At 56.4% G+C, this 20,991-nt stretch overlaps 2 protein-coding genes across 7 annotated transcripts; both read left to right on the forward strand.

Moving 5' to 3' along the window:
- Positions 1 to 1,228: 1,228 nt before the first annotated feature.
- Positions 1,229 to 10,051, forward strand: LOC116501456 (dual specificity testis-specific protein kinase 1-like). Of its 6 annotated transcripts, XM_032207032.1 has the most exons (10): positions 1,229 to 1,618; positions 7,385 to 7,506; positions 7,613 to 7,661; positions 7,802 to 7,948; positions 8,078 to 8,160; positions 8,474 to 8,564; positions 8,764 to 8,847; positions 9,237 to 9,326; positions 9,472 to 9,622; positions 9,816 to 10,051. In XM_032207032.1, exons 1-10 carry the CDS (start codon positions 1,403 to 1,405, stop codon positions 9,911 to 9,913), a joined length of 1,131 nt encoding a protein of 376 aa, XP_032062923.1. In that variant the 5' UTR covers positions 1,229 to 1,402; the 3' UTR covers positions 9,914 to 10,051. The 6 variants fall into 6 exon arrangements, with proteins under 6 accessions (XP_032062923.1, XP_032062922.1, XP_032062926.1 ...); XM_032207031.1 differs by having other exon boundaries at positions 9,237 to 9,622; XM_032207035.1 differs by lacking the exon at positions 9,237 to 9,326.
- Positions 10,052 to 19,476: 9,425 nt separating this feature from the next.
- On the forward strand, positions 19,477 to 20,640 carry LOC116501460 (cyclic AMP-responsive element-binding protein 3-like). The gene is made up of 4 exons (XM_032207049.1): positions 19,477 to 19,578; positions 19,695 to 19,779; positions 19,913 to 19,991; positions 20,420 to 20,640. Exons 1-4 carry the CDS (start codon positions 19,541 to 19,543, stop codon positions 20,635 to 20,637), a joined length of 420 nt encoding a protein of 139 aa, XP_032062940.1. The 5' UTR covers positions 19,477 to 19,540; the 3' UTR covers positions 20,638 to 20,640.
- The last annotated feature ends 351 nt before the right edge of the window (positions 20,641 to 20,991 follow it).

Here is a 20,991-nt window from a genome sequence, read left to right on the forward strand (position 1 = left end):
CAAGCAGGAGAGAGCGCATCTACTAGTTCCAAAACACAGTTTATATACCTTTTGATGGCAGGACCCTCCCCTGTTTCCCCACTGAGTGGGTAATCCAGATTCACAATCTATCTGATGCTTCACAAACAATGCATGGCCTTCAGTCGCCGGCCTGTTAAATTTCAAATTTCTTTCGACATTTTTACTGCTTGAAGTGGTAATGTTTCTTCACTTATCTGACTTGACTTGACACCATGATTTTCACCTAATTGTCCTAAGGAGTCTGATTGTCTGCATTTTACAAGGTCGCCTGCTAAACTTTCTTATCACTGTCAGTACCACATTCCCTCCTTCTAAACAATGTAACTCTGCAAAAACAACATTTCCATTCCCACAGATGTGAACTCAGCCACTTGTAAGCAGCAGGAGCCCGGAACAGGTGTGGTCCTGTGAGCTTCCCTCTGTAAGATGCCTTGCCAGGCCTCCCCATCTCTGCTTTGGCCCTGCTGGGGCTGCTGCTCGTGTGTGCTCAAGGGAAGGGCAGAGATGGGGAGGCCTGGCCCCACCTGAGCTGGCTTTGCTCCTCTAAGCAGCTCCCTCCACCACCGATGAGCTGCTCCTGCTGCAAAGAAATCAGAAGCTCGGGTCCCTTGCTCTAGGTTGTCCTCCCCTCCTGGGATAAAACCCAGGGCTCTTGGTCTGTGCTGTGTTTGTTGTACCTGGAGCCAAGCACTGGCCAAAAATGCCATGCTGGGAGACACTCCATGGGACTGCCTTTCCCAACAGGGTTGGCAGCAGTGGGACAGCATCCCGGGAAGGGCTGAGGCAGGCAGGTAGGTGGGTGGGTACAAGGCGTGTGGAACGGAGCACAGGCAGGCCCCGCGGCAGGAAGAACGGGGCAGATCACCCGCAGAGCAGAAAAAAGGCCTGTGACGGGAGCAGCAAGGAGGAAAATGGGGAGACATTAGGGAGCTCGGGAAAAAGAGAAACGTGGCAGAGTGCAAGAGACACGGGGCGTTCTAGCTGCGCTTCCCACTTCCTCAGGGGCACCAGTCGGGCAAGGGTGGGCACGCAAGGAGAGGCAAAAGCCCCCCACACTCCCCCCCGCCTCCATCCGATCCTGGTTGGCTGTAAGCAGGGACCAGAGCCCATTCCGGCGGCCGCCAAGGAGTTAAGGGCTGAACCCGCCTCAGCTCCGCCCTGCCGGTGCCTGCGCCTGCGTTCGGGGCGGCAGAGGCGCAGCGCTGTGTCGTGGCGGGGGTTGGGGTTTTGCCACTGGGCTATGAGCACCACGCACCCCACCGGCTCCTTGTCTCTGTCACTAGCAGCGTTGGGTTAAGCCGGACCGGGTGGCGGCGGAGCTCCCCAAGCGCCGTGCTCCGGGGGGATGTGAACGGCGCTGGGGGTGCTCGGTGGAGCCGATATGGAGTGGGAGAAGCAGCCGCGAAGGCCTGGGCTGGCACTGAGGGGGAAACGGGTCGAGGAAGACGAGGGGGAGGTAGCGGGGCCGTGGCCGGGCTGCGGGAGGCTGCGGCCTTCCTCGTATCAGGCGCTGCGCAGCGCAGTCTCCACCCTGGCGCGCATCGACGATTTCTACTGCGAGAAGATCGGGGCCGGCTTCTTCTCTGAGGTCTTCAAGGTATGCGCCGCCCCCGGGGGCTCGCCGGGGGTCTTTGGGGAGGGGTCCGGGCGTCCCCTGTACTGCCGCGATGGGGTTTAGTGGGGGGGGGGTCTGGTGGAGGTGCTTGGGGAGCCCGGCAGCCGCCGCTGCTGTTGTCCCTCCATCGGAGGGTGGAGGGTAGCGGCAGATCTGTTCTGCACTGGGGTTACCGGGGGAGACAGCCCCTGGGGGATGCCCAGAGCCCGCTGTGGGGTCCAGGTGTGCTGGTGGCAGGAGGTGCAGCCGCTCCAGGGCAATCCTCAGTTAGAGGTACACAGGGAGCTCGCTGAAAGTGAGAGGGGTAGGAGTGGGGTGATAGTGCAGAGCCTACCCGGCTGTCACCCCGCAGCTGCCTTCATGCTACAGCCATCTGATGCTCAGGGTGGATGGGCACAGCCTGCCAGAGCAGGGACGCTTTTCATGTGGTTATGCACAGGTTGGGGTCCTAGCAGTGGCACCCACCTACTGCCGCTGTGTCCCAGCTGAGGGGAAGTGCACGTGCGTGTTGTTTTTGTCCTCAGTGCCATCACTCAGCATGCCGTAAACCACTGGGCAAGTGCTGCCCTTACACTTTGAGTAGCTTCGAGAGCAGCTCTGCCCTGCCAGGACCCCGCTGCCATCACTGGGATCCTGCCTGTTGGAGGAGCAGCATGTGGGGAGGGGGGATCCAGGGTGGGGACGCGGGGGAACACTCATTCATGGTTGCTCCCACGAGGCCATGGCCTCTCCATTGTCTGGGCTCCTGTTATCGATTCCTGGCTGGAAGCATGTGGCGGCACCTGGGAGCAGAGGGATTTAATAATGCCAGGTGTGGATACAGCTCTTTAATAATGGATGCTGCCCTGTCTCTGCTAGGCTAAGGTGTCTCCTTGTTCACCTTCCCTGCTCCCCTGGCTCACCCTCCCCCCCAGGAGCCGCAGTGTGCTCCTTGCGCTCCAGCACTGCTTCCCCCGGTGGGGCTATGCCTGCGGAGGGGCTGGGGCTGGAGCCTAGAGCAGGCAGCAGTGGGAGGCAGGGTCAGGAGGAGGCCAGATGGGGTTATGTGCTGCATGGTGGGTTGAGGCCAAGATCTCAGCAGGATGGTGGAGCAGGCCCAGCCTCTGAGCTTGGGGTTTGGGGCTGGTGAAGCTCGTGAGGAGGATGCAGCTTGTCAGGGCAGCACAGGATCCCCTTTTCTCCCACCTCCCTTGTTCCCACAGCGCTTTCTGTGGCCGTGGGTGCTTGCAGCTCCTTCTTCCATACAGACACCAGGTCCTGACTCATTTCAGTTGTAGTGGTTGGGTGGGTGAAGGGGGGTGAGGAGGGGACCCGAGCCTCCATCCCCATGCCCTGGCACACAGCTGGCCCAGGGGCAGGCAGGGCAGTGGGTGCCAGCACAGCCATCTGTCAGCATTCCCAGGATCACTCCCAGTGCAGCCAGAGCCCGAGCGCATCTCTTGGAGAGGCCGTGTGGAGCAGGCAGGATCACTGACGATACAAAGCTGCCCTTGTCCCTGGGGGCTGCTTCCTGCCAGGCCCTGCACTGTTACAAAGCTGGGCCTGGTTTCTCTCCCCAACAGCTGGTTTTCTTCTCCTTCCCCAGTGTGATTTTGGAGGCACCAGGCCCACCCATTCTCTAGTGTGCGTGGACATTGCAGCAAGCTGTGGGGTGGTTTTACTGTGCTGGGCAGCTAAACCCCACAACTGCTCTCTCACTCCCCCTCCTTTAGATGAGGAGGGGGAGAAGTAAAGCAAAGAACAACTCACGGGTTGAGATAAGGATAATTTAATTAAAGGGAAATAATTATAATAATTAAATAAAGACTACCATGAACTAAACAATTTAACTAAGGTGAAATAAAAAGGGAAAGGGGAAAAGGGAGGGGAAAAGGAAAAATAAAAAGAAGGGAGGAAAACAAACAAACAAAATAAATGAAGGCTATATGGAAGTGCAGAGGAAAGAAATTACTCTCTACTTCCCACAAATGAGCGATGATTGACCACGTCCTTGAAGCAAGGCCTCAACGCACGCAGCCGGTGTTCGAGAGGAGGACCGACGTTTTCCCAACGAGAGCCCACCCCTCCCCTCTTCTTCCTGTTTCCACCTTTTATTGCTGAGTGTGACATCACATGGTATGGAATATCCCTTTGATTGGTTTAGGTCAGCTGCCCTAGTGATGTTTCTCTCCTCACTTTCTGCCCACCCCCTAGGAGGGTTAGAGAAAGGCCCAATGCTGTGCCACTGCTGCTCAGCAGTAGACACAACACTGGTGTGATAACACTGCTGTTCCAGCTACAAGTACAGAGCACAGCACTGTATGGGCTGCTGCCAGGAAAGTTAACATTCCAGCCAGACCCAGTACACAAGCTGCTTCTCCATCTCTCTGATAGATGGAGCAGATTGAGTCTGGTGTGTCTGTGTCAGACACTTTTTCCATCCTTTAAACCACTGTTGCATCTCCTTCCCAGATCGCTCGCTTGCTTCTCCACGTGCCATCCACAGCAGGCATGGAGGCTGCAGGCAGCATCCTAGCTTCACACACACACCCCCCCTCCCCCCCGGGGGCTGTGCCTGGACATCACTGTCCTCATGGAGATGCTGGCTCCAGGATGCAGCCCTTTGGCATGCCTAGACCTTGCACAAGGGCTGTGACATGGCACCTGCCTGCCTGTCTCTGTCAGCTTCCCTGCGAACCTTTGAGATTTTCTATTTACTCCTAATGGCATGCTTGCTCTTATCTGGTGCCCTTCATTGATGGACCTTGCCTTGTTTCACAAAGCAGGATGGAGTGGTGTGGCACCGATGGGGGAGGGGCAGGCAGGGAGGAAGCAAATTTGCTGAGGCAGGCCCAGGAGCAGCAATTCAGTTTTTCTTGAATGATCCGCCTTTTCTGCATGATGAGCAGCTTTTCCAGTCCTGCCCAGTAGAAGACCTGTTGCACTACTGGGATACCTGGGAACTTAGGCACAGCTGCTATGGAGTTGTCTGTGGCATTGTGTGTTCCTTTACCTGCCCTCAGCACCTTCCTATGCTGCCCAATGGGGAGCAGGGGTGCAGGATGCTGCCCCTGCGAGACAGCTCTGGGCTGGGACACTGGAGGAGTGCTGGGGGAGGGGGGGGGGGTACTGAGCCCCTCTGGGGGCTTTGCACTGCGTTTAAATGGGAGTGCCAGCTGTGGGGAGGACCCAGGCCTTCTGCTCACTCTGATTAACATGCTCTTTAAACAAAACTCTGTTTTCTGCTGTTAAAAGGGCCCGTATCCCTTGTGCCCAGGCTGGGGCTGCAGCCAGCCCCATCCCTTCCCCCAGCCCGTGTGGGCGGCACTGGCAGCAGATGGGATGGGGAGCAGGGGCCTGTGGGTCAGGTGAGGTGTCTCCTGCTAGGTGCATGATGCGGGGGCTCCACGGGGTGCTGGGTGGCATCAGCGGAGGGTGAGGGTTGGCTCCCAGGTAGGGATCGGTGGGCTGCTGCCTCCCCCAGTGCCAGGCTGAGCTCAGCTCCGGGGAATGTGCTGGAATTCTTGTGTACAAGGCCAGAGTGTGGAGAGGTGAGGGGGGAACTCATGCTTCCTGGGGAGGCTCTGCTGTCCACTCCCTTCGATGCTGGCATTGGGGGGGGGGGTGGACACGACAGGAAGGGGATGGAAACCCCATCAGCGTGGGCCTGCGTCACCTGAGGCCGTGGCTTGCTACGTCTAGGGGCTGTCACTGCTTCTGGAAGGCATTCAAGGTGCTGGGATGGTTCCAGCCCCTGACGATGCTGGGTGAAGGGGACAGTGCGTGTGGAAAGCCACCTGCCAGGCCAGAGGACCCTCACCCCTTCTCCTGCATGACCAGGGGGGTCCTCCAGCCGTGGAGCAGGCAGGACAGATGGCAGGACAGCTTATGAGCAAGCTCAGGGTGCTAGATGACCCTGTGGGCTTGTGGGTGGGGCTGTGCTGGGACCCTCTGAGCACCAAGGCCAGGCTGCACTGCCGGGGGACTCACTGGGATCCCTGGGAGAGATCCCATGGCGGTGGGGGGGGAGGGGTCCCGGAGCTTCCCTCCTACAGGATCCTCCAGGATTACATTAGACGCCACGTGTTGTGCTCAGGCCTGACCTTGGCTATTGCAATGGGAGGAGGTTTATTAGTGAGGAATTGGGCTGTGGGTGCAACTTAGCCACTTGGAGTGAGCCACCACCCACCAGGGGATGCTCCCCACTGCTGCTGGCCTGGATCCGGCCCTTCCCACAGTGGATGGCAACTGGGGAGTGCCACAGTGCATGCCACTGGACGTTCCAATTGCAGCTGAGTGGCAACCCTGTGTGAGGCAGCATCATGGGACTGAGCCAGGTGTCAGCACCCGGCAGCTGCTAGTGCCAAGCTGGAGTGACCCAGCTGGTCCCGCCAGCCCCATGCCACATGGGAGGGCAGCACTGCCTGCTGGATGAGCTGGCTCTGCATGCATGTGCCAGATGCTGGTGCCCACCACCAGGAGCTCGTGGGGCTGGGGGTGTCAGTGAAACACATCTCATCCCTGGCACATGTCCCTCCTGTCCCTATCTCTGCAGCATGTGCTTGGGGATCCTGTTGTTTTGCAGATGCCCTTTGTGTTTTGCCAGGGGGAGGGGGGCAGGGCCGAGCATGGGGAAGGCCAGGGGCTGGCACAGGCACAGCAGCTTCAACCAGCATTGACTAAAAAGGAGAAGAGTGTTGAGCTGACAGCAGCGCTGAGGAATGCCTGTGCCTCTGTGTGCAGCTCCCCGTGTGCCAGGGGGGCAGCTGCTACCAGGGTCCCATCCCACCCCCTGCACCTGCTCAGGAGGGGATCCCCGGTATTGTCCCCTATCCGGAGCTGGGGCCCCTGTGCTTGTCCCTTGCCCCCCATGCAGGGTGTGGGGGGGCAGGGGTGTCCAGGCTTGACTGCCTTCCCAGCTGCTGTTCCTGGCAGGGGGCCAACTCCTGGTTCATGCGACAGCATTGGGCTGGAGCCAGCTAAATATATGGCTTCGGCCAAGTGCTGTGCCCTGCAGGGCTGATTTGGGCAGGATGCATCCCCTCTGCCCTCACCCCCCACCAGCTGTTTGGGGTCTGGCTGGGCTTGTGATGCTGAGCCAAAAAAGCCAGCCTGTGCTGCACACCTGACTGTGCCCCAGTCCTGTACCTCTGGGGCTGAGCTTTTGGCTTGCAGTAACAGCCAGCATGTCTCTGGGGGTCTGGGCATGTGTTGGTGTTGAAGAATGGCTCAAAGAGCAAGGGCACGGGTCCCTAGAGGAATTGTACAAGCAAGGCAAAGAAAATACAGAGTTTATAGCCATGGAGTAGGCCGGATGAGAAGTACACTTGTGAAATATGCAAGGAGCACTCTGTCCTTGAGAGAGAGATAAACAGGTGGATCTGAGGCCCGGGAAGATAAGGAAGTAGCTTATGCGCTGTAACCGCAAGTAGGAGGAACAGTATTTTTTGCAACGCTTCTAGGCTTAGCCAATAGGATAGTGACCAGTAGGCATAATTATAACTGTTTGTATAAATATACGGATATCTGTGCAATAAAGTTGAAGCTTGTATTACCACTCATATTGAGTTGATCACTTGCTTCCCCGTGCCGAACTCAGCGGGTCCCGCACTCGCATGTTGGGGGGAGCACAAAAAGTGGAGTGCCTCAGGGAGGGTGGGATTGGCTTTGGGGTGCTGTTGGGCTGGGAGAGCCTCCCCCCCAAACTCTGTCAGTCCCTGGGGTGCTCCACGTGTGGGGTACTGAGCCCTCCCTTGTACCCCCCTGAAGGTGCGGCACCGCCAGTCAGGGCAGATCATGGTGCTGAAGATGAACAAGCTGACAAGCAACCGGGGCAACATGCTGCGGGAGGTGCAGCTGATGAACCGCCTCTCGCACCCCAACATACTCAGGTAGGTCCCACTACCTGGAGCCTGGGGGGCTGGACGAGCTCCTGGGGCTTGTGTCCTGTCTATCCACCGCCCCCTGGGCCACGTTCAGCCCTTCTCTGTCTTGCAGGTTCATGGGGGTGTGCGTGCACCAGGGGCAGCTACACGCACTGACAGAGGTGAGAGCAGGATGGCAGCCGTGAGTCTGGGGGTTTCCATGGGGACAGGGTGGCTGTGCCATGGGGTGGGAAGAGAGGTGGGGACCCAGCTTTAAGGGATGGAGAGGGGGGGTGCAGTGAGGCAATGGCTGTTCCACCAGTACATCAACGGTGGCAACCTGGAGCAGCTGCTGGACAGCCCTGTGCCCCTTTCCTGGTCCACACGCGTCCAGCTGGCCCTCGACATTGCCCGTGGGCTGCACTACCTGCACTCCAAGGGCATCTTCCACCGTGACCTCACCTCCAAGGTACGGTCCATCCTGCTGCCCTAGCTTCCCCGTACACATTGAGGAGCTGCACAGTGCCCAGGGCATCCCAGGAGTGGCGGCTGGTGAGGTGGGGGCTGGCGGTGTGACAGGGTCCCCCTGTCCCCCCAGAACTGCCTGGTGCGCTGCGAGGCCAACGGCTACACAGCTGTGGTGGGCGACTTCGGCTTGGCGGAGAAGATCCCCACCTACAGGTGCATGGGTGGCATCTGCCTGTCTGTCCCCATCTTTGGAGCAAGGGGTTCCAGCTTGATGGGAGCAGGAGCTGGGGAGGGATGGACTTTTGGGGTCCAGCTAGAAGGGCAGGGATGGGGGCAGTGGGGTGATTCCAATGTGCTGGGGACCCACGGGACAGATGAATACGTCTGGGGATGGGGAAAGGGCATGGTGTGGGTTGCCTGGTGGCAGGGAGTTTAGTCATGGGGTGCATGGAGGACTGCTGGCACAGGAAGGGAGAGGGAGGTTTGGGGGGGATGGGGGCCCCTGACATCCTGCTGTGTCCCCCAGCGAGGGCAGTGAGAAGGAGCCGCTGGCTGTGGTGGGCTCCCCGTACTGGATGGCGCCCGAGGTGCTGCGAGGGGAGATCTACAATGAGAAGGTGATGCTGCATGGGGCCATCTGCAGGGTTTGCAGCCCTGGGGTCAGCTGGGCACACAGGGGCATGGAGGGATGGGAACAGGCATCCCCAGGGTGCTGAGGAGGTGGGGACCCAGTGTCGCTCTGCAGGGAGAGCTCACAGAAGCAGAGGCATGTCACCTTGGGCTGCAGGACCCCCCATGACTCCCCTCTCTCTGCAGGCTGATGTGTTTGCATATGGCATCATCCTGTGTGAGACCATTGCTTGTGTCCCCGCGGACCCTGACTACCTGCCCCGCACCGAGGTGACTCACTGGGACAGAGGGAGCAAGGATGACACGCGGTGGGACCTGGGGACATGTCACCAAACAAGGGGGACCAACATGAGCAGAGCTCCCTGCCTGTGGCAGAGGCTATGGGGAGCTGCCCCACATCTTGGGGTGGGGATACCACATCCCCAATGTCTCCTGGCAGCAAGAGGGATGCTCTCTGCCCATAACCTGTCTTTGGAGCCCAGAATCAGCCCAGAGAGGAGGGTGGGTGCCTTCAGGCAGGGAGCAGGAGGGATCTGTGTCCCAGCACCCTGCAACCTTCCCCCTGCTTGGGTTACCACAGGGTCCCTCCTTCCTTTATGCAACCATGGCGTGTCACCCTGTGGCACCTGGCCTCACTCTTCCCCATCTCCCTGGCACAGGATTTTGGCCTGAATGTCACTGCTTTCCACACCATGGTGGGACTTGACTGCCCAGCGGCCTTCCTCCAGATGGCTTTCCACTGCTGCAGTGTGAGCCCCTGCCGCGGGGATGTCCAAATCCTGGTGTCCCATCGGGGGTTGCCTTTCCCTGCCTACTGGAGCTGCTTCCAGGTGGTGCACCCCAAGGGCTGGGGGGTGGACTGCAGCCCTCAATGGGGACCCATCCTGCCTGCAGATGGAGCCGACCTCCCGCCCCTCGTTCCTGGAAATCTCACAGTGCCTGGAGGGCATCCTGCAGCACCAGCTAGGCACCGAGGGTTTGGGGGCCCCCCTCTTCAGCGCCAGGGACAGCCTGCCTGTGCCCAGCACAGCACCCATGCTCAACGGTATGTGGGTGTCCTGGGGGCGGGGGGGTGCCCCTTTACCACCCCACCAGCTATTGGGGAGCAGGCTGGGGTAGAAGGCTTGTAGGAAGCAGCCCCACTTCTCACTGCCTGGGCTGCTTCCTGTTTTGCCCCATGGTGCCTGGGCACACCCAGGGTGCCAGTGAGACACACACACTCCTGTGCTCTTGCTCAGGAGTAGCCAGGAGGCCAGCCAGCCATGCCAAGCAGTTGCTACTGCATGAGTTGGGGACGCAGCACCTGCAACTGGACCAGCACCTGTCCTGCAGCTAGTCCGACGTATTCCCCTCCAAATTGCCCACCTTGCTACAGCTGCCTGAGCCCTGTGGCAGGGCCAGGACAAAGGAGACACTACTTCACATCAACCCCTTCTCCCAGCGTGAAGACCTGAAGGGGGGGAAGATCAAGCTTTTTGATCACAGAATCACAGAATCACAGAATTTTCTAGGTTGGAAGAGACCTCAAGGTCATCGAGTCCAACCTCCAACCTAACGCTAACAGCCCTCCACTAAACCATATCCCTAAGCTCTACATCTAAACGTTTTTTGAAGACTTCCAAGGATGGTGACTCCACCACTTCCCTGGGCAGCCTGTTCCAATGCCTCACAACCCTTTCAGTGAAGAAGTTCTTCCTAACATCTAGCCTAAAACTCCCCTGGCTCAACTTAAACCCATTCCCCCTCGTCCTGTCACCAGGCACGTGGGAGAACAGGCCAACCCCCACCTCGCTACAGCCTCCCTTGAGGTACCTAAAAAGAGCGATAAGGTCGCCCCTGAGCCTCCTCTTCTCCAGGCTGAACAAGCCCAGCTCCCTCAGCCGCTCCTCGTAGGACTTGTTCTCCAGGCCCCTCACCAGCTTCGTCGCCCTTCTCTGCAACCGCTCAAGCACCTCGATGTCCTTCTTGTAGCGAGGGGCCCAAAACTGAACACAGTACTCGAGGTGCGGCCTCACCAGAGCTGAGTACAGGGGGACAATCACCTCCCTAGCCCTGCTGGTCACGCTGTTCCTAATACAAGCCAGGATGCCGTTGGCCTTCTTGGCCACCTGAGCACACTGCTGGCTCATATTCAGCCGACTGTCCACCATCACTCCCAGGTCCTTCTCTGCCTGGCAGCTTTCCAACCATTCCTCTCCCAGCCTGTAGCTCTGCTTGGGGTTATTGCGCCCCAGGTGCAGGACCCGGCACTTGGCCTTGTTAAACTTCATGCAGTTGACCTCAGCCCATCGGTCCAGCCTATCCAGATCCTCCTGCAGAGCTTTCCTACCCTCAGGCAGATCGACACACGCACCTAACTTGGTGTCATCTGCGAACTTACTGAGGGTGCACTCGATGCCCTCGTCCAGATCATCGATGAAGATATTAAAGAGGACCGGCCCCAGCACCGAGCCCTGGGGGACGCCACTAGTGACTGGCCTCCAACTGGACTTGACTCCATTCACCACGACTCTTTGGGCCCGGCTATCCAGCCAGTTTCTAACCCAACGAAGCGTGCGCCAGTCCAAGCCAAGAGCAGCCAGTTTCTTGAGGAGAATGCTGTGGGAGACGGTGTCAAAAGCCTTGCTGAAGTCAAGGTAGACCACATCCACAGCCTTTCCCTCATCCACCCAGCGCGTCACTCTGTCATAGAAGGAGATCAGGTTCGTCAGGCATGACCTGCCTTTCATAAAGCCATGCTGACTGGGCCTGATCGCCTGCTTCCCCTTCAAGTGCTGCATGATGACTCTCAGGAGGATCTGCTCCATGAGCTTTCCTGGCACTGAGGTCAAACTGACAGGCCTGTAGTTTCCTGGGTCAGCCCTCCGGCCCTTCTTGTAGATGGGCGTCACGTTTGCTAGCCGCCAGTCGATTGGGACCTCCCCCGATAGCCAGGACTGTTGATAAATGATGGACAGTGGCTTGGCCAGCTCCTCTGCCAGTTCCCTCAGTACCCTTGGGTGGATCCCATCTGGCCCCATCGACTTGTGCACATCTAAGTGCCGTAGTAGGTCACCAACCAGTTCTTCATGGATAATGAGGGCCACATCCTGCTCCCCATCCCCTTCCACCAGCTCAGGGTACTGGGTATCCAGAGAACATCCGGTATTGCCGCTAAAGACTGAGGCAAAGAAGGCATTGAGCACCTCCGCCTTTTCCTCATCTCTTGTAACTAAGTTTCCCCCCGCATCCAGTAAAGGATGGAGATTCTCCTTAGTCCTCCTTTTTGTGTTGATGTATTTATAGAAACGTTTTTTGTTATCTTTAACGGCAGTAGCCAGATTGAGCTCCAGAATATGCCCAGCAAGTCTGTCATCTCGTTCACTTTTGACCTGCCCCCTCCGGCCTCGCTGCAGCTCTGCTCCCCCATGACGCCCGAGCCAGTCGTAGAAGTGCAGTGTGACTTCTTGGTGCCTGCTGCAGCCCTCCACAAGTGCCACTCACTGCCCACCTCCCCTGAGCTGCCCTGCCATGGGGGCCTGGCACTGGGTGTGGAGTCTCCTGCCCAGCCCCCCAGCTCGAAGTGGAGCCGGGAGGATGCTGGGGAGCTGGGAAGTGGGATTCACGCCTCCCCCCTGGTCCCACAGCAGAGGAGCAGATGGACTGCAGCCCCCACAGCCCCAAGCTGCTGTAGGTCTGTGATTTGGCACATGCCGCCAGCAAATTCATCCACGTGACAGCCTCAGGTGCCCAGCCCTGATAAATGGAGCCATGGGCACCCAATGTGCTGCTCATCAACAACAACCATGTGGTGGTCAGCAAGCCACTGGCTGGGGGCAGCAGGTTGAAAAGTGGCTTCTCCCAGCTCAGCATCCCCTGTGCGGCAGCAGCGCTGGAGCAGACGGAACACGTGGCCCTGCTGCCTGGGCATAGCACTGGCACTGTTGGAGCAGGATGAAGTGCTGTACTGCCCCGGCTGCTGCTTGGGGCCTTTCACTTTCACCTCCGTTTTCCACTGGCTTGCGCCCAGCCCTCCCCACTACCAGAACCTCAACTGCTAGGCCAAGAGCCTCCTCTGCTGCGACCACAGCCGCCTCCAGAAAGCCCAGGGGCTGATGCTGGCGGAGCCCAGCCTGAAGCTGCCAGGAGTGCAGTCCTAGTGCTGGAGACCACAGCTGCAGCCAGGTGCTCCTGGGAGCTCCCCTTGTGTGTGGGGTGGCTTTGTGAGCCTGGGGTTTTGTGTCCTGTTCCCCCCTCCAATGAGTCTGTCCTTGCTCACCTGGTGGCCGTGATGGTAATGCTGAGGTGCCTGTTCCAATGGGATTGGCCTTGGGGGGGCTGCAGGCAGCACCCAAGCAGGCTGGCTTTTTGCAGAGGTCCCAGTGGGGCTGGGCTGTAGTGCAATAACAGTGCTGCCCCAGGCGGCAGGGCCCATCCTCTATCCCCAAGAGCTCACCCCTCAGTGGGCTCTTGCAGCCCCCTGGGATGGGGGATAGGGGGGGATGTCCCGCTGCCTCCCCACAAGTGTGGGGAACATTCCTAGTCCCCCACAGGGGCATGCAGAGTGGTGATGTTAGGGGGGTGCAGCACAGCAGGAGGGTGCCACTGCTTGGGTTTCCCTGGGTGTTGAGCCCTCTGGCATGCGGGACACCCTCCTGCCCCAACACCACACCAGGGTTGCGGGGACACATCTGTGTTGCCCCCCACCAGCAGTGAGTACCCCGTGCCCCCCCCCCCCAGTGCCTCCTGGGTAGCCAGGGGGACAAGGGGGGATATGCCCAGCAAGGATGGGAGCCAGCTTTCCTCCCTCCTACACAATGCACTGGTGAACGTAAAACTCTTGCGGTTTTTTATTAATGTTAATAATAATTGCTAGTAATATATACCCAGCTTATTTAAAGTGTTCAATAAAGAAGTAATGTCCCAGCGAGCCAGGCTGCCGCATGTGTCTCTTGAATGTACTGAGAAGGGTGGGGAGTCCAGACCCCAAGGGTGACAGGGACTTGGTCTGGCTGTGTCCCCTGGGGACCGTGAGTCAGCTCTGGCTCAGTGCCTCTGAAGTGGCAACCTCAATTGAGGCAGCTTTAGTGAAATTCCAGTTTCTGGTTTGGGATCGTTGGCTTTGTGTCCTGAAGTCTGTGTCGGGGTGGTAAAGGCAGAAGCAAACAGCAGACAGGCCGTCTCTATTTGCTACAAAGTAGGTTCAGCCAGTGGACAAGACAGAGGAGTGGTGGACCTCCAAAACACCTGCCTTTAACAGCCCTGTGCTATTCAAGCAAAGTGGTTTACATACTAATTAATCAGTATTGAGACAGAGAACAAGATAAAGGACGTTGATTCCGTAGGTCTTAGCTAGCACAATTGTATGTTAACAACCCCAAAGATAAGGGAGTAAAAGACTATGCATAGATAATGGAACCAGCAAGAACTGAACCAAGTGTATATGGGAGTTTGGGCTACAGGAGTACCTGGGAGAGTACCTGAAAAAAAAAATTGGTTTAAAGGAAAATGCTCTCAAGGTATGACAAAAGGAATATTCACTAAAGGTAGAAGACAGAAGGGGAATGGAAGGAATAATTAATAACTTTCTTAAATATGGGCTATTAGTAGAATGTGAGTCAGAATATAGTACTCCATATAGGCCCAGTTAGAAAGATAGATGGAACCTATCGTATAGTCTAGGACTTAAGAGCCATCAATAGGATCACAAAAGATTTATACCCTGTAGTAACCAACCCCTATAACCTTTTGACAAAATTAGAAAACAGTCAAGTTTGGTTCACGGTACTAGATTGAAAGGATGCCTTTTTCTGCCTGCCCGTGGTGACTGAAAGCCAGAAACATTTTGCTGAGGCGATCGGCTCCGGGGCAGACGTGTTCTGCAGCGGAGCAGGGGACCGAGGCGGGCAGGGCTTTTTGTCCGGCATCGAGGCCACTCGGGGGAGCCGCCGGGACCCGGCAGTCCTCGCGAGGGAGGCTGACGAGGCGCGGGCGGAGCCAGCAACGCCCCCTCCCAGGCTGTTTAAAAGTTGCCCCTAGGGAGCGCGACCGACCAGGAGCGCGGCAAACAGGACAGGCAAACAGGGCGTGGCACGTCGAAGGGCGTGGCACGGCAGTTGGTGCGGCAGTTGGCGCGGGCAGGGCGAGCGGGGGGCCCATCGTCACTCTGTTGCAGCTGCCTCTCCCTTCGGTGCTTGTAACCTGCTCGCGTAGAACCTGACCATGGTATCAACCAGGCAGAAAAACGTGGCCTCCGCATCTCGTGCGGCATCTCCAGCCACGGTCACCAGTGTGGCTACTCAGACGGAGGGCTCGGGGAAACACGCAGCGGTCCAGGTCCTGGGCTGCAGAGTGTGCCCCAGCCTTCTGTCGGTCTCCGACAGCAGTGGTGGGTATGCCTGCGGGAGGTGTGCCCAGGTTGAAGAACTGCTCAGCCAGGTAGCGGAGCTCTGGGAGGAGGTGAACAGGCTCAGGAGCATCAGGGAATCAGAGAGGGAAATTGACTGGTGGAGGTGCACTCTACCCTCTCTGAGGCAGGCTCACGAGCCTGCCACAGCACAGGCGTCTCCTGTTATGCAGAAGACGGAGGTTCCCTCCTCCTGCCAGGCAGCAGGAGGAGACCTAGATCAAGGGGGGGAATGGAGGCAGGTGCCTATTTGGGGTGGTAGGCGAGCCCTCTCTCTGCCCACCTCACCTTCTCATCTACCCTTAAATAATCGATATGAAGGACTTGAACAAGACAATCTGAATGACAAAGTAGATAAAAACCCGTCCCAGTTGGAGGGGGCGCCTAAGACAAGGCGACCTACACGTCGCATTGCCACATCATCCTTCAAAAAAGAAAGAAGGGCTATTGTTATGGGAGGTTCCCTTCTGAAAGGGACAGAGGGACCGATATGCCGACCGGACCCAACCCGCAGAGAAGTCTGTTGCCTCCCTGGGGCTCGGGTGAGAGACTTTGCCAAGAAAGTCAAGCGCCTGGTACGGCCCACTGACTACTACCTGCTACTGGTCTTTCAGGCTGGTAGCGATGAAGTAGCAACGAGAAGTCCGAAGGCGATCAAAAGAGACTTTAGGGATTTGGGGCGACTACTTAGAGGATCAGGGGCGCAGGTTGTGTTTGCCTCTGTCCTTCCGATAGGGGGGATCGAAGCTGAAAGGCGTGCTGTTCACATAAACTCGTGGCTTCGAGACTGGTGTGACCGGCAGAATTTTGGGTTCTTTGATCACGGGAAGGTCTATGCTACACCGGGCCTGATGGGATGCGCCTCTCTCGGAGAGGGGTAAGGATCTTTGGTCAGGAGTTGGCAGGGCTGATAGATAGGGCTTTAAACTAGAGTCGAAGGGGGAAGGGGCTAAAACCAGGCACGCCGGTGAAGACCTAAGGGATGGTACGCTAGAATCAGAGGGGCTGTGTGCCAGTGAGGTCCTTCGGTCAGATCCACAAGGTGCTGAGTGTAAGGAGACGCACCTGAAGTGCTTCTACACGAATGCACGCAGTATGAGGAATAAAATGGATGAGCTAGAAGTCCTGGCCCAGTCCCGCAACTACGACATCATCGGCATAAGCAAAACCTGGTGGGATGAGTCCTGTGACTGGGGTGTTGCGATAGATGGTTACAGGCTCTTCAGGAGGGACAGGCAGGGTAGGCGAGGTGGTGGGGTGGCGATGTATGTGAAGCAGGGGCTGGACTGTGTGGAACTTCAGGTCGGCAATGGCAAAGTTGAGAGCCTCTGAGTAATGATCAAGGGACGAACGAATAAAGGGGATGTCGTTGTGGGAGTCTATTACAGACCGCCTGGCCAGGACGATAGCGCTGATAAATTATTCTTTACAGAACTAAGAGATGCCTCGAGATTAACTCCCCTTGTCCTTATGGGGGACTTCAACTTGCCAGACGTTAACTGGGAGTGCCACACGGCTGACACGAGCAAGTCCAGGAGGTTCATGAAGCACCTAGATGATAACTTCTTGGTGCAGGTGCTAACGGAGCCAACTAGGAAAGGTGCCCTCCTAGATCTGTTGCTAGAAAACAGAGAGGGTCTGGTGGGAGATGTGGTGATTGGTGGCTGCCTCGGTCATAGCGACCATGAAGTGGTTGAGTTCAAAATTTACAGTGACAGAAGGAAAAGTGCCACCAAAACCTCATCCCTAGATATGGGGAAAGCGGACTTCAGGCTGCTCAGGGAACTAGTCAGCAAGGTCCCCTGGGAAACTGCTCTTGAAGGCCTCGATATCCACCAGTGCTGGTCATTCTTTAAGCGATGCCTCCTAGAAGCACAAGATCAGGCAATTCCTAAATATCGCAAGTCAGGCAGGCGGGGCAGGAGGCCGGCGTGGCCGACCAGGAACATTCTAATGGAGATTAGGCGGAAACAGAGAGTGTTTCGCTACTGGAAGGAGGGCCAGGTGTCATGGAAAGAATACAGGGATGCTGTTCGTGTTTGTAGGGAGAAAGTTCCTGTGGCCAAAGCACACCTAGAGTTGAAGCTGGCTGTGTCTGTGAGAGAAAATAAAAAGTTTTTTTTTAGATATGTGAATGGAAAAAGGAGAACTAAAGAATACATAGGGCCGCTCCTTGATAGGGAAGGTCTCCTCACAGACAATGACATAGGCAAAGCAGAGACGCTTAACGCCTTCTTTGCCTCTGTCTTCAGTGCCGATGATGGGCTTCGGGACCCAGGGTGTCCTGAGCTGGAGGACCGGGACGGTGGGGATGACAAACTCCCAACCGACCCTGAACGTGTGCGGGATTTGCTACTCCACCTGGATCCCTACAAGTCCATGGGTCCGGATGGGATTCATCCCTGGGTGCTGAAAGAGCTGGCGGACGTCATCGCGGAACCTCTCTCAATTATTTTTCAACGATCCTGGGAATTTGGAGAGGTCCCGGTAGACTGGAAGCTGGCAAATGTTGTGCCAATTTTCAAGAAGGGTCAGAAAGAAGACCCTAGCAATTACAGGCCTGTCAGTCTCACGTCAGTGCCTGGTAAAATCATGGAGAAGTTGGTTCTCGAACTTATTGAGGCGCACCTGGGGGACAAAGCAGTCATTGGTCCCAGCCAGCATGGGTTTGTGAAGGGTAGGTCCTGCCTAACTAACCTGATTTCCTTTTATGATAAGATCACCCGTATGGTGGACCAAGGGAAACCAGCTGATGTGATTTTTTTTGGACTTCAGCAAGGCTTTTGACACGGTTTCCCATAAGATCCTACTGGACAAAATGTCCACCATACAGCTAAATAAAAACATCATACGATGGGTGAGCAATTGGCTAACGGGCAGGGCCCAAAGGGTTATGGTAAATGGGGCTGCGTCAGGCTGGCGGGCGGTCACCAGTGGGGTCCCTCAAGGCTCCATTTTAGGGCCAGTACTTTTCAATATTTTTATAAACGATCTGGATGTAGGAATAGAAGGTATTTTGAGCAAGTTTGCTGATGACACCAAACTTGGAGGAGTTGTGGACTCGAATGAGGGTGGAAAGGCCTTGCAGAGGGATCTGGATAGGTTGGAGAGCTGGGCAATCACCAACCGCATGAAGTTCAATAAGAGCAAGTGCCGGGTCCTGCACCTGGGACGGGGAAACCCTGGCTGCACGTACAGACTGGGCGATGAGACGCTGGAGAGCAGCCTAGAAGAGAGGGATCTGGGGGTCGTGGTAGACAGCAAGTTGAATATGAGCCAGCAGTGTGCCCTGGCAGCCAGGAGGGCCAACCGTGTCCTGGGGTGCATCAAGCACGGCATCGCTAGTAGGTCAAGGGAGGTGATTGTCCCGCTCTACTCTGCGCTGGTGCGGCCTCACCTCGAGTACTGTGTGCAGTTCTGGGCACCACAGTATAAAAAGGACATGAAACTGTTGGAAAGTGTCCAGAGGAGGGCTACGAAGATGGTGAAAGGCCTGGAGGGGAAGACGTACGAAGAACGGCTGAGGTCACTGGGCCTGTTCAGCCTGGAGAAGAGGAGGCTGAGGGGAGACCTCATCACAGTCTATAACTTCCTCGTAAGGGGGTGTCGAGAGGCAGGAGACCTTTTCTCCATTAACACCAGTGACAGGACCCGCGGGAACGGGGTTAAGCTGAGGCAGGGGAAATTTAGGCTTGACATCAGGAGGGGGTTCTTCACAGAGAGGGTGGTTGCACACTGGAACAGGCTCCCCAGGGAAGTGGTCACTGCACCGAGCCTGTCTGAATTTAAGAAGAGATTGGACTGTGCACTTAGTCACATGGTCTGAACTTTTGGGTAGACCTGTGCGGTGTCAAGAGTTGGACTTGATGATCCTTAAGGGTCCCTTCCAACTCAGGATATTCTATGATTCTATGAACTCTTTGCCTTTGAATGGGAAAATCCTAATAGAGGATGGAAAACTCAGCTTGCTTGGACAGTGTTACCACAGGGGTTCAAGAATAGCCCCACCATATTCGGGAACCAACTAGCCTATAATCTTGAACTTTGGAAAACCCCTTCAGGAAAAAGGGACACTGCTGCAATACGTAGATCACCTGTTGATAGCTACTGAAGAAAAAAAGGAACGTGTATAATGGACTATTAGTTTACTAAATTTTTTTGGCACTAATACTGTGAACCCAGCCTCTTTCCTTAAGTAACAGTTTCCAGATCACCCATTTGTGATTGCATCAAGACCATGGAAATGGTCTCCAGCCGTCCAGACTTAAAGGATATACCCCTAGAAGATGAGGAGGATTGTTATATATATGTCAGCAGCTTCATCTGCCAGGGAGTTCACTTAAGGCAGAAATCATCGCCTTGATAACAGCTCTTGAGCTGGCAAAAGGGAAAGGAATTAACATTTGGACAGATTCGAAATATGCCTTTGGTGTGGTGCATGCACACAGGGCAGTTTGGAAGGGGAGAGGACTCTTATCATCCTCGATATGATAAGAGTCATATCTGGGCAGGGTGGCAGCCTGCACAGCTCAGAACCACGAGCTGCAGAAGAAGGTGCAGCTCCTGCAGAAGCAGAACATGCGAGTTTTCTTTGGATGTGGCAGGAGATGTGGTGGGTAAGGTTGTTCCTCTGCTTGGGATTGTGGTCTGTCACTGGCTGCAAAAGGGAAGGAGGGGTGCGCAGCTTGTGGATCAACTGCTGTGCTAACCTGCTGTGCCTGCTCTCCTTCAGGTCTCTGCTTGAGCAGCTGCACAAACTGCAGGCTTTGGTGAAACAGTCCACCACCAAAATGACCACATTGAGCACCTGCGTCATGGTGAGTAGCTTCAGCTCCAGTGTTTGGGAAGGGGCCTCGGCTGTCCCCATAAGTTTGGGAGACAGGTGTTTATTGCAGCCAGTAATGCCTTTTCATATCCTTTTGCTGCGAGCTCTGCTGATCTTGTTTCCAGGTCCTGGTTCTGTCCTGCCTCATTCTCTCGCCCAGTTTCTACTCATTTGGGAGCAGAGGGCTGCATCCAGAGCTTGGAGGTGAGTGCCCAGGGGGCTGAGCATGGTTCCAGGGAAAGTGCTGCCCTCCAGGGTAGAGCACTTCCCACAGAGCCCAAATTCTCAGACACTTCCAACCCAAGAGCCCCTCACCTATGATGAGCATATGGTTTGTCTTCCCTTTCTCAGTCCAGTTCCAGACCCTTCCCCAGCCCCGTTGCAGAGACCTTCCCAAGGTTAGGGGTGATATCAGAACTGCCCAGATCTGCTGTCACTTGGAGTGCAGGCTGTGCTTGGGCTTGGCTGCTGTGAAGCATCCTCACCCCACCTCCCTGGGAGGAGGCAGCCCTGATTGAACAGTTTGTTCTCCTCTCACGGGCTTGGTGGTGGCCTGTGCTTAGTAGGATAACAAGAGGTTGATGGATCCTGCTCTTGAGTTGGGAATGATGAGGCAGCTCTCCCTCTTACAGCGCTATTGCAGCAGATTCGTGAGTTCCTGAACCAGGCTTGGCAGACAGCACACAGCAGGCAAGAGGAAGCTGTGCTGGAGAGGCTCAGCCCCGAGCCTGAGGACACCTCACTGTTGGGCAGCCTCAGTCAGTCACAGGAAGAGGGGCAGAGTCCACCCAAGCCTGATTCAACAGCAACTCATCCTCTGACCCTCCTGCAACAGCAGGCTCCGAGCTGAGCCATCCCCAGCTGCAGGAGCAGCGCTCCTGGAGTGACCCCTTGCACTCTGAGGTGCTGGTGCCATGGAAAGCCAAGAGTCAGGAGTGGGTGGAGCGTGCTGCCACTGTTGTCATCCAGCAGCACCATGCTGATGAGATGTGACCATCACCTCCTGCTTGCTGCCTACCAGGGTGAGGCAGGGCACCCTGTCAGGGAGAGACAAGCAGAACTGTGTCAACAGAGAATCTGTCAAAGCAAATGCTTTTAAATAATCTCCTGATTGCTGGCAGCTCAGGGTTTACCAGAGAAGAATCATTTTACAGGTGATCTATTCCTACACCCTGCTTTGTATATCTGTAACAGGAGCCTGCCT

Source organism: Aythya fuligula, chromosome W (genome assembly GCF_009819795.1).
Source record: "Aythya fuligula isolate bAytFul2 chromosome W, bAytFul2.pri, whole genome shotgun sequence".
NCBI classification, from domain to species: Eukaryota; Metazoa; Chordata; class Aves; order Anseriformes; family Anatidae; genus Aythya; species Aythya fuligula.

Bases quoted from the DNA above. Each gene is read 5' to 3' on its own strand.
- LOC116501456 (XM_032207031.1), top strand. From the start codon at position 1,403: ATGGAGTGGGAGAAGCAGCCGCGAAGGCCTGGGCTGGCACTGAGGGGG. The intron at 7,507-7,612 runs GTAGGTCCCACT...TCTGTCTTGCAG, and splicing joins TCGCACCCCAACATACTCAG to GTTCATGGGGGTGTGCGTGC. The intron at 8,161-8,473 runs GTGCATGGGTGG...TGTGTCCCCCAG, and splicing joins GAGAAGATCCCCACCTACAG to CGAGGGCAGTGAGAAGGAGC.
- LOC116501460 (XM_032207049.1), top strand. From the start codon at position 19,541: ATGCGAGTTTTCTTTGGATGTGGCAGGAGATGTGGTGG. The intron at 19,579-19,694 runs GTAAGGTTGTTC...GCTCTCCTTCAG, and splicing joins TGTGGCAGGAGATGTGGTGG to GTCTCTGCTTGAGCAGCTGC. The intron at 19,780-19,912 runs GTGAGTAGCTTC...TCTTGTTTCCAG, and splicing joins CATTGAGCACCTGCGTCATG to GTCCTGGTTCTGTCCTGCCT.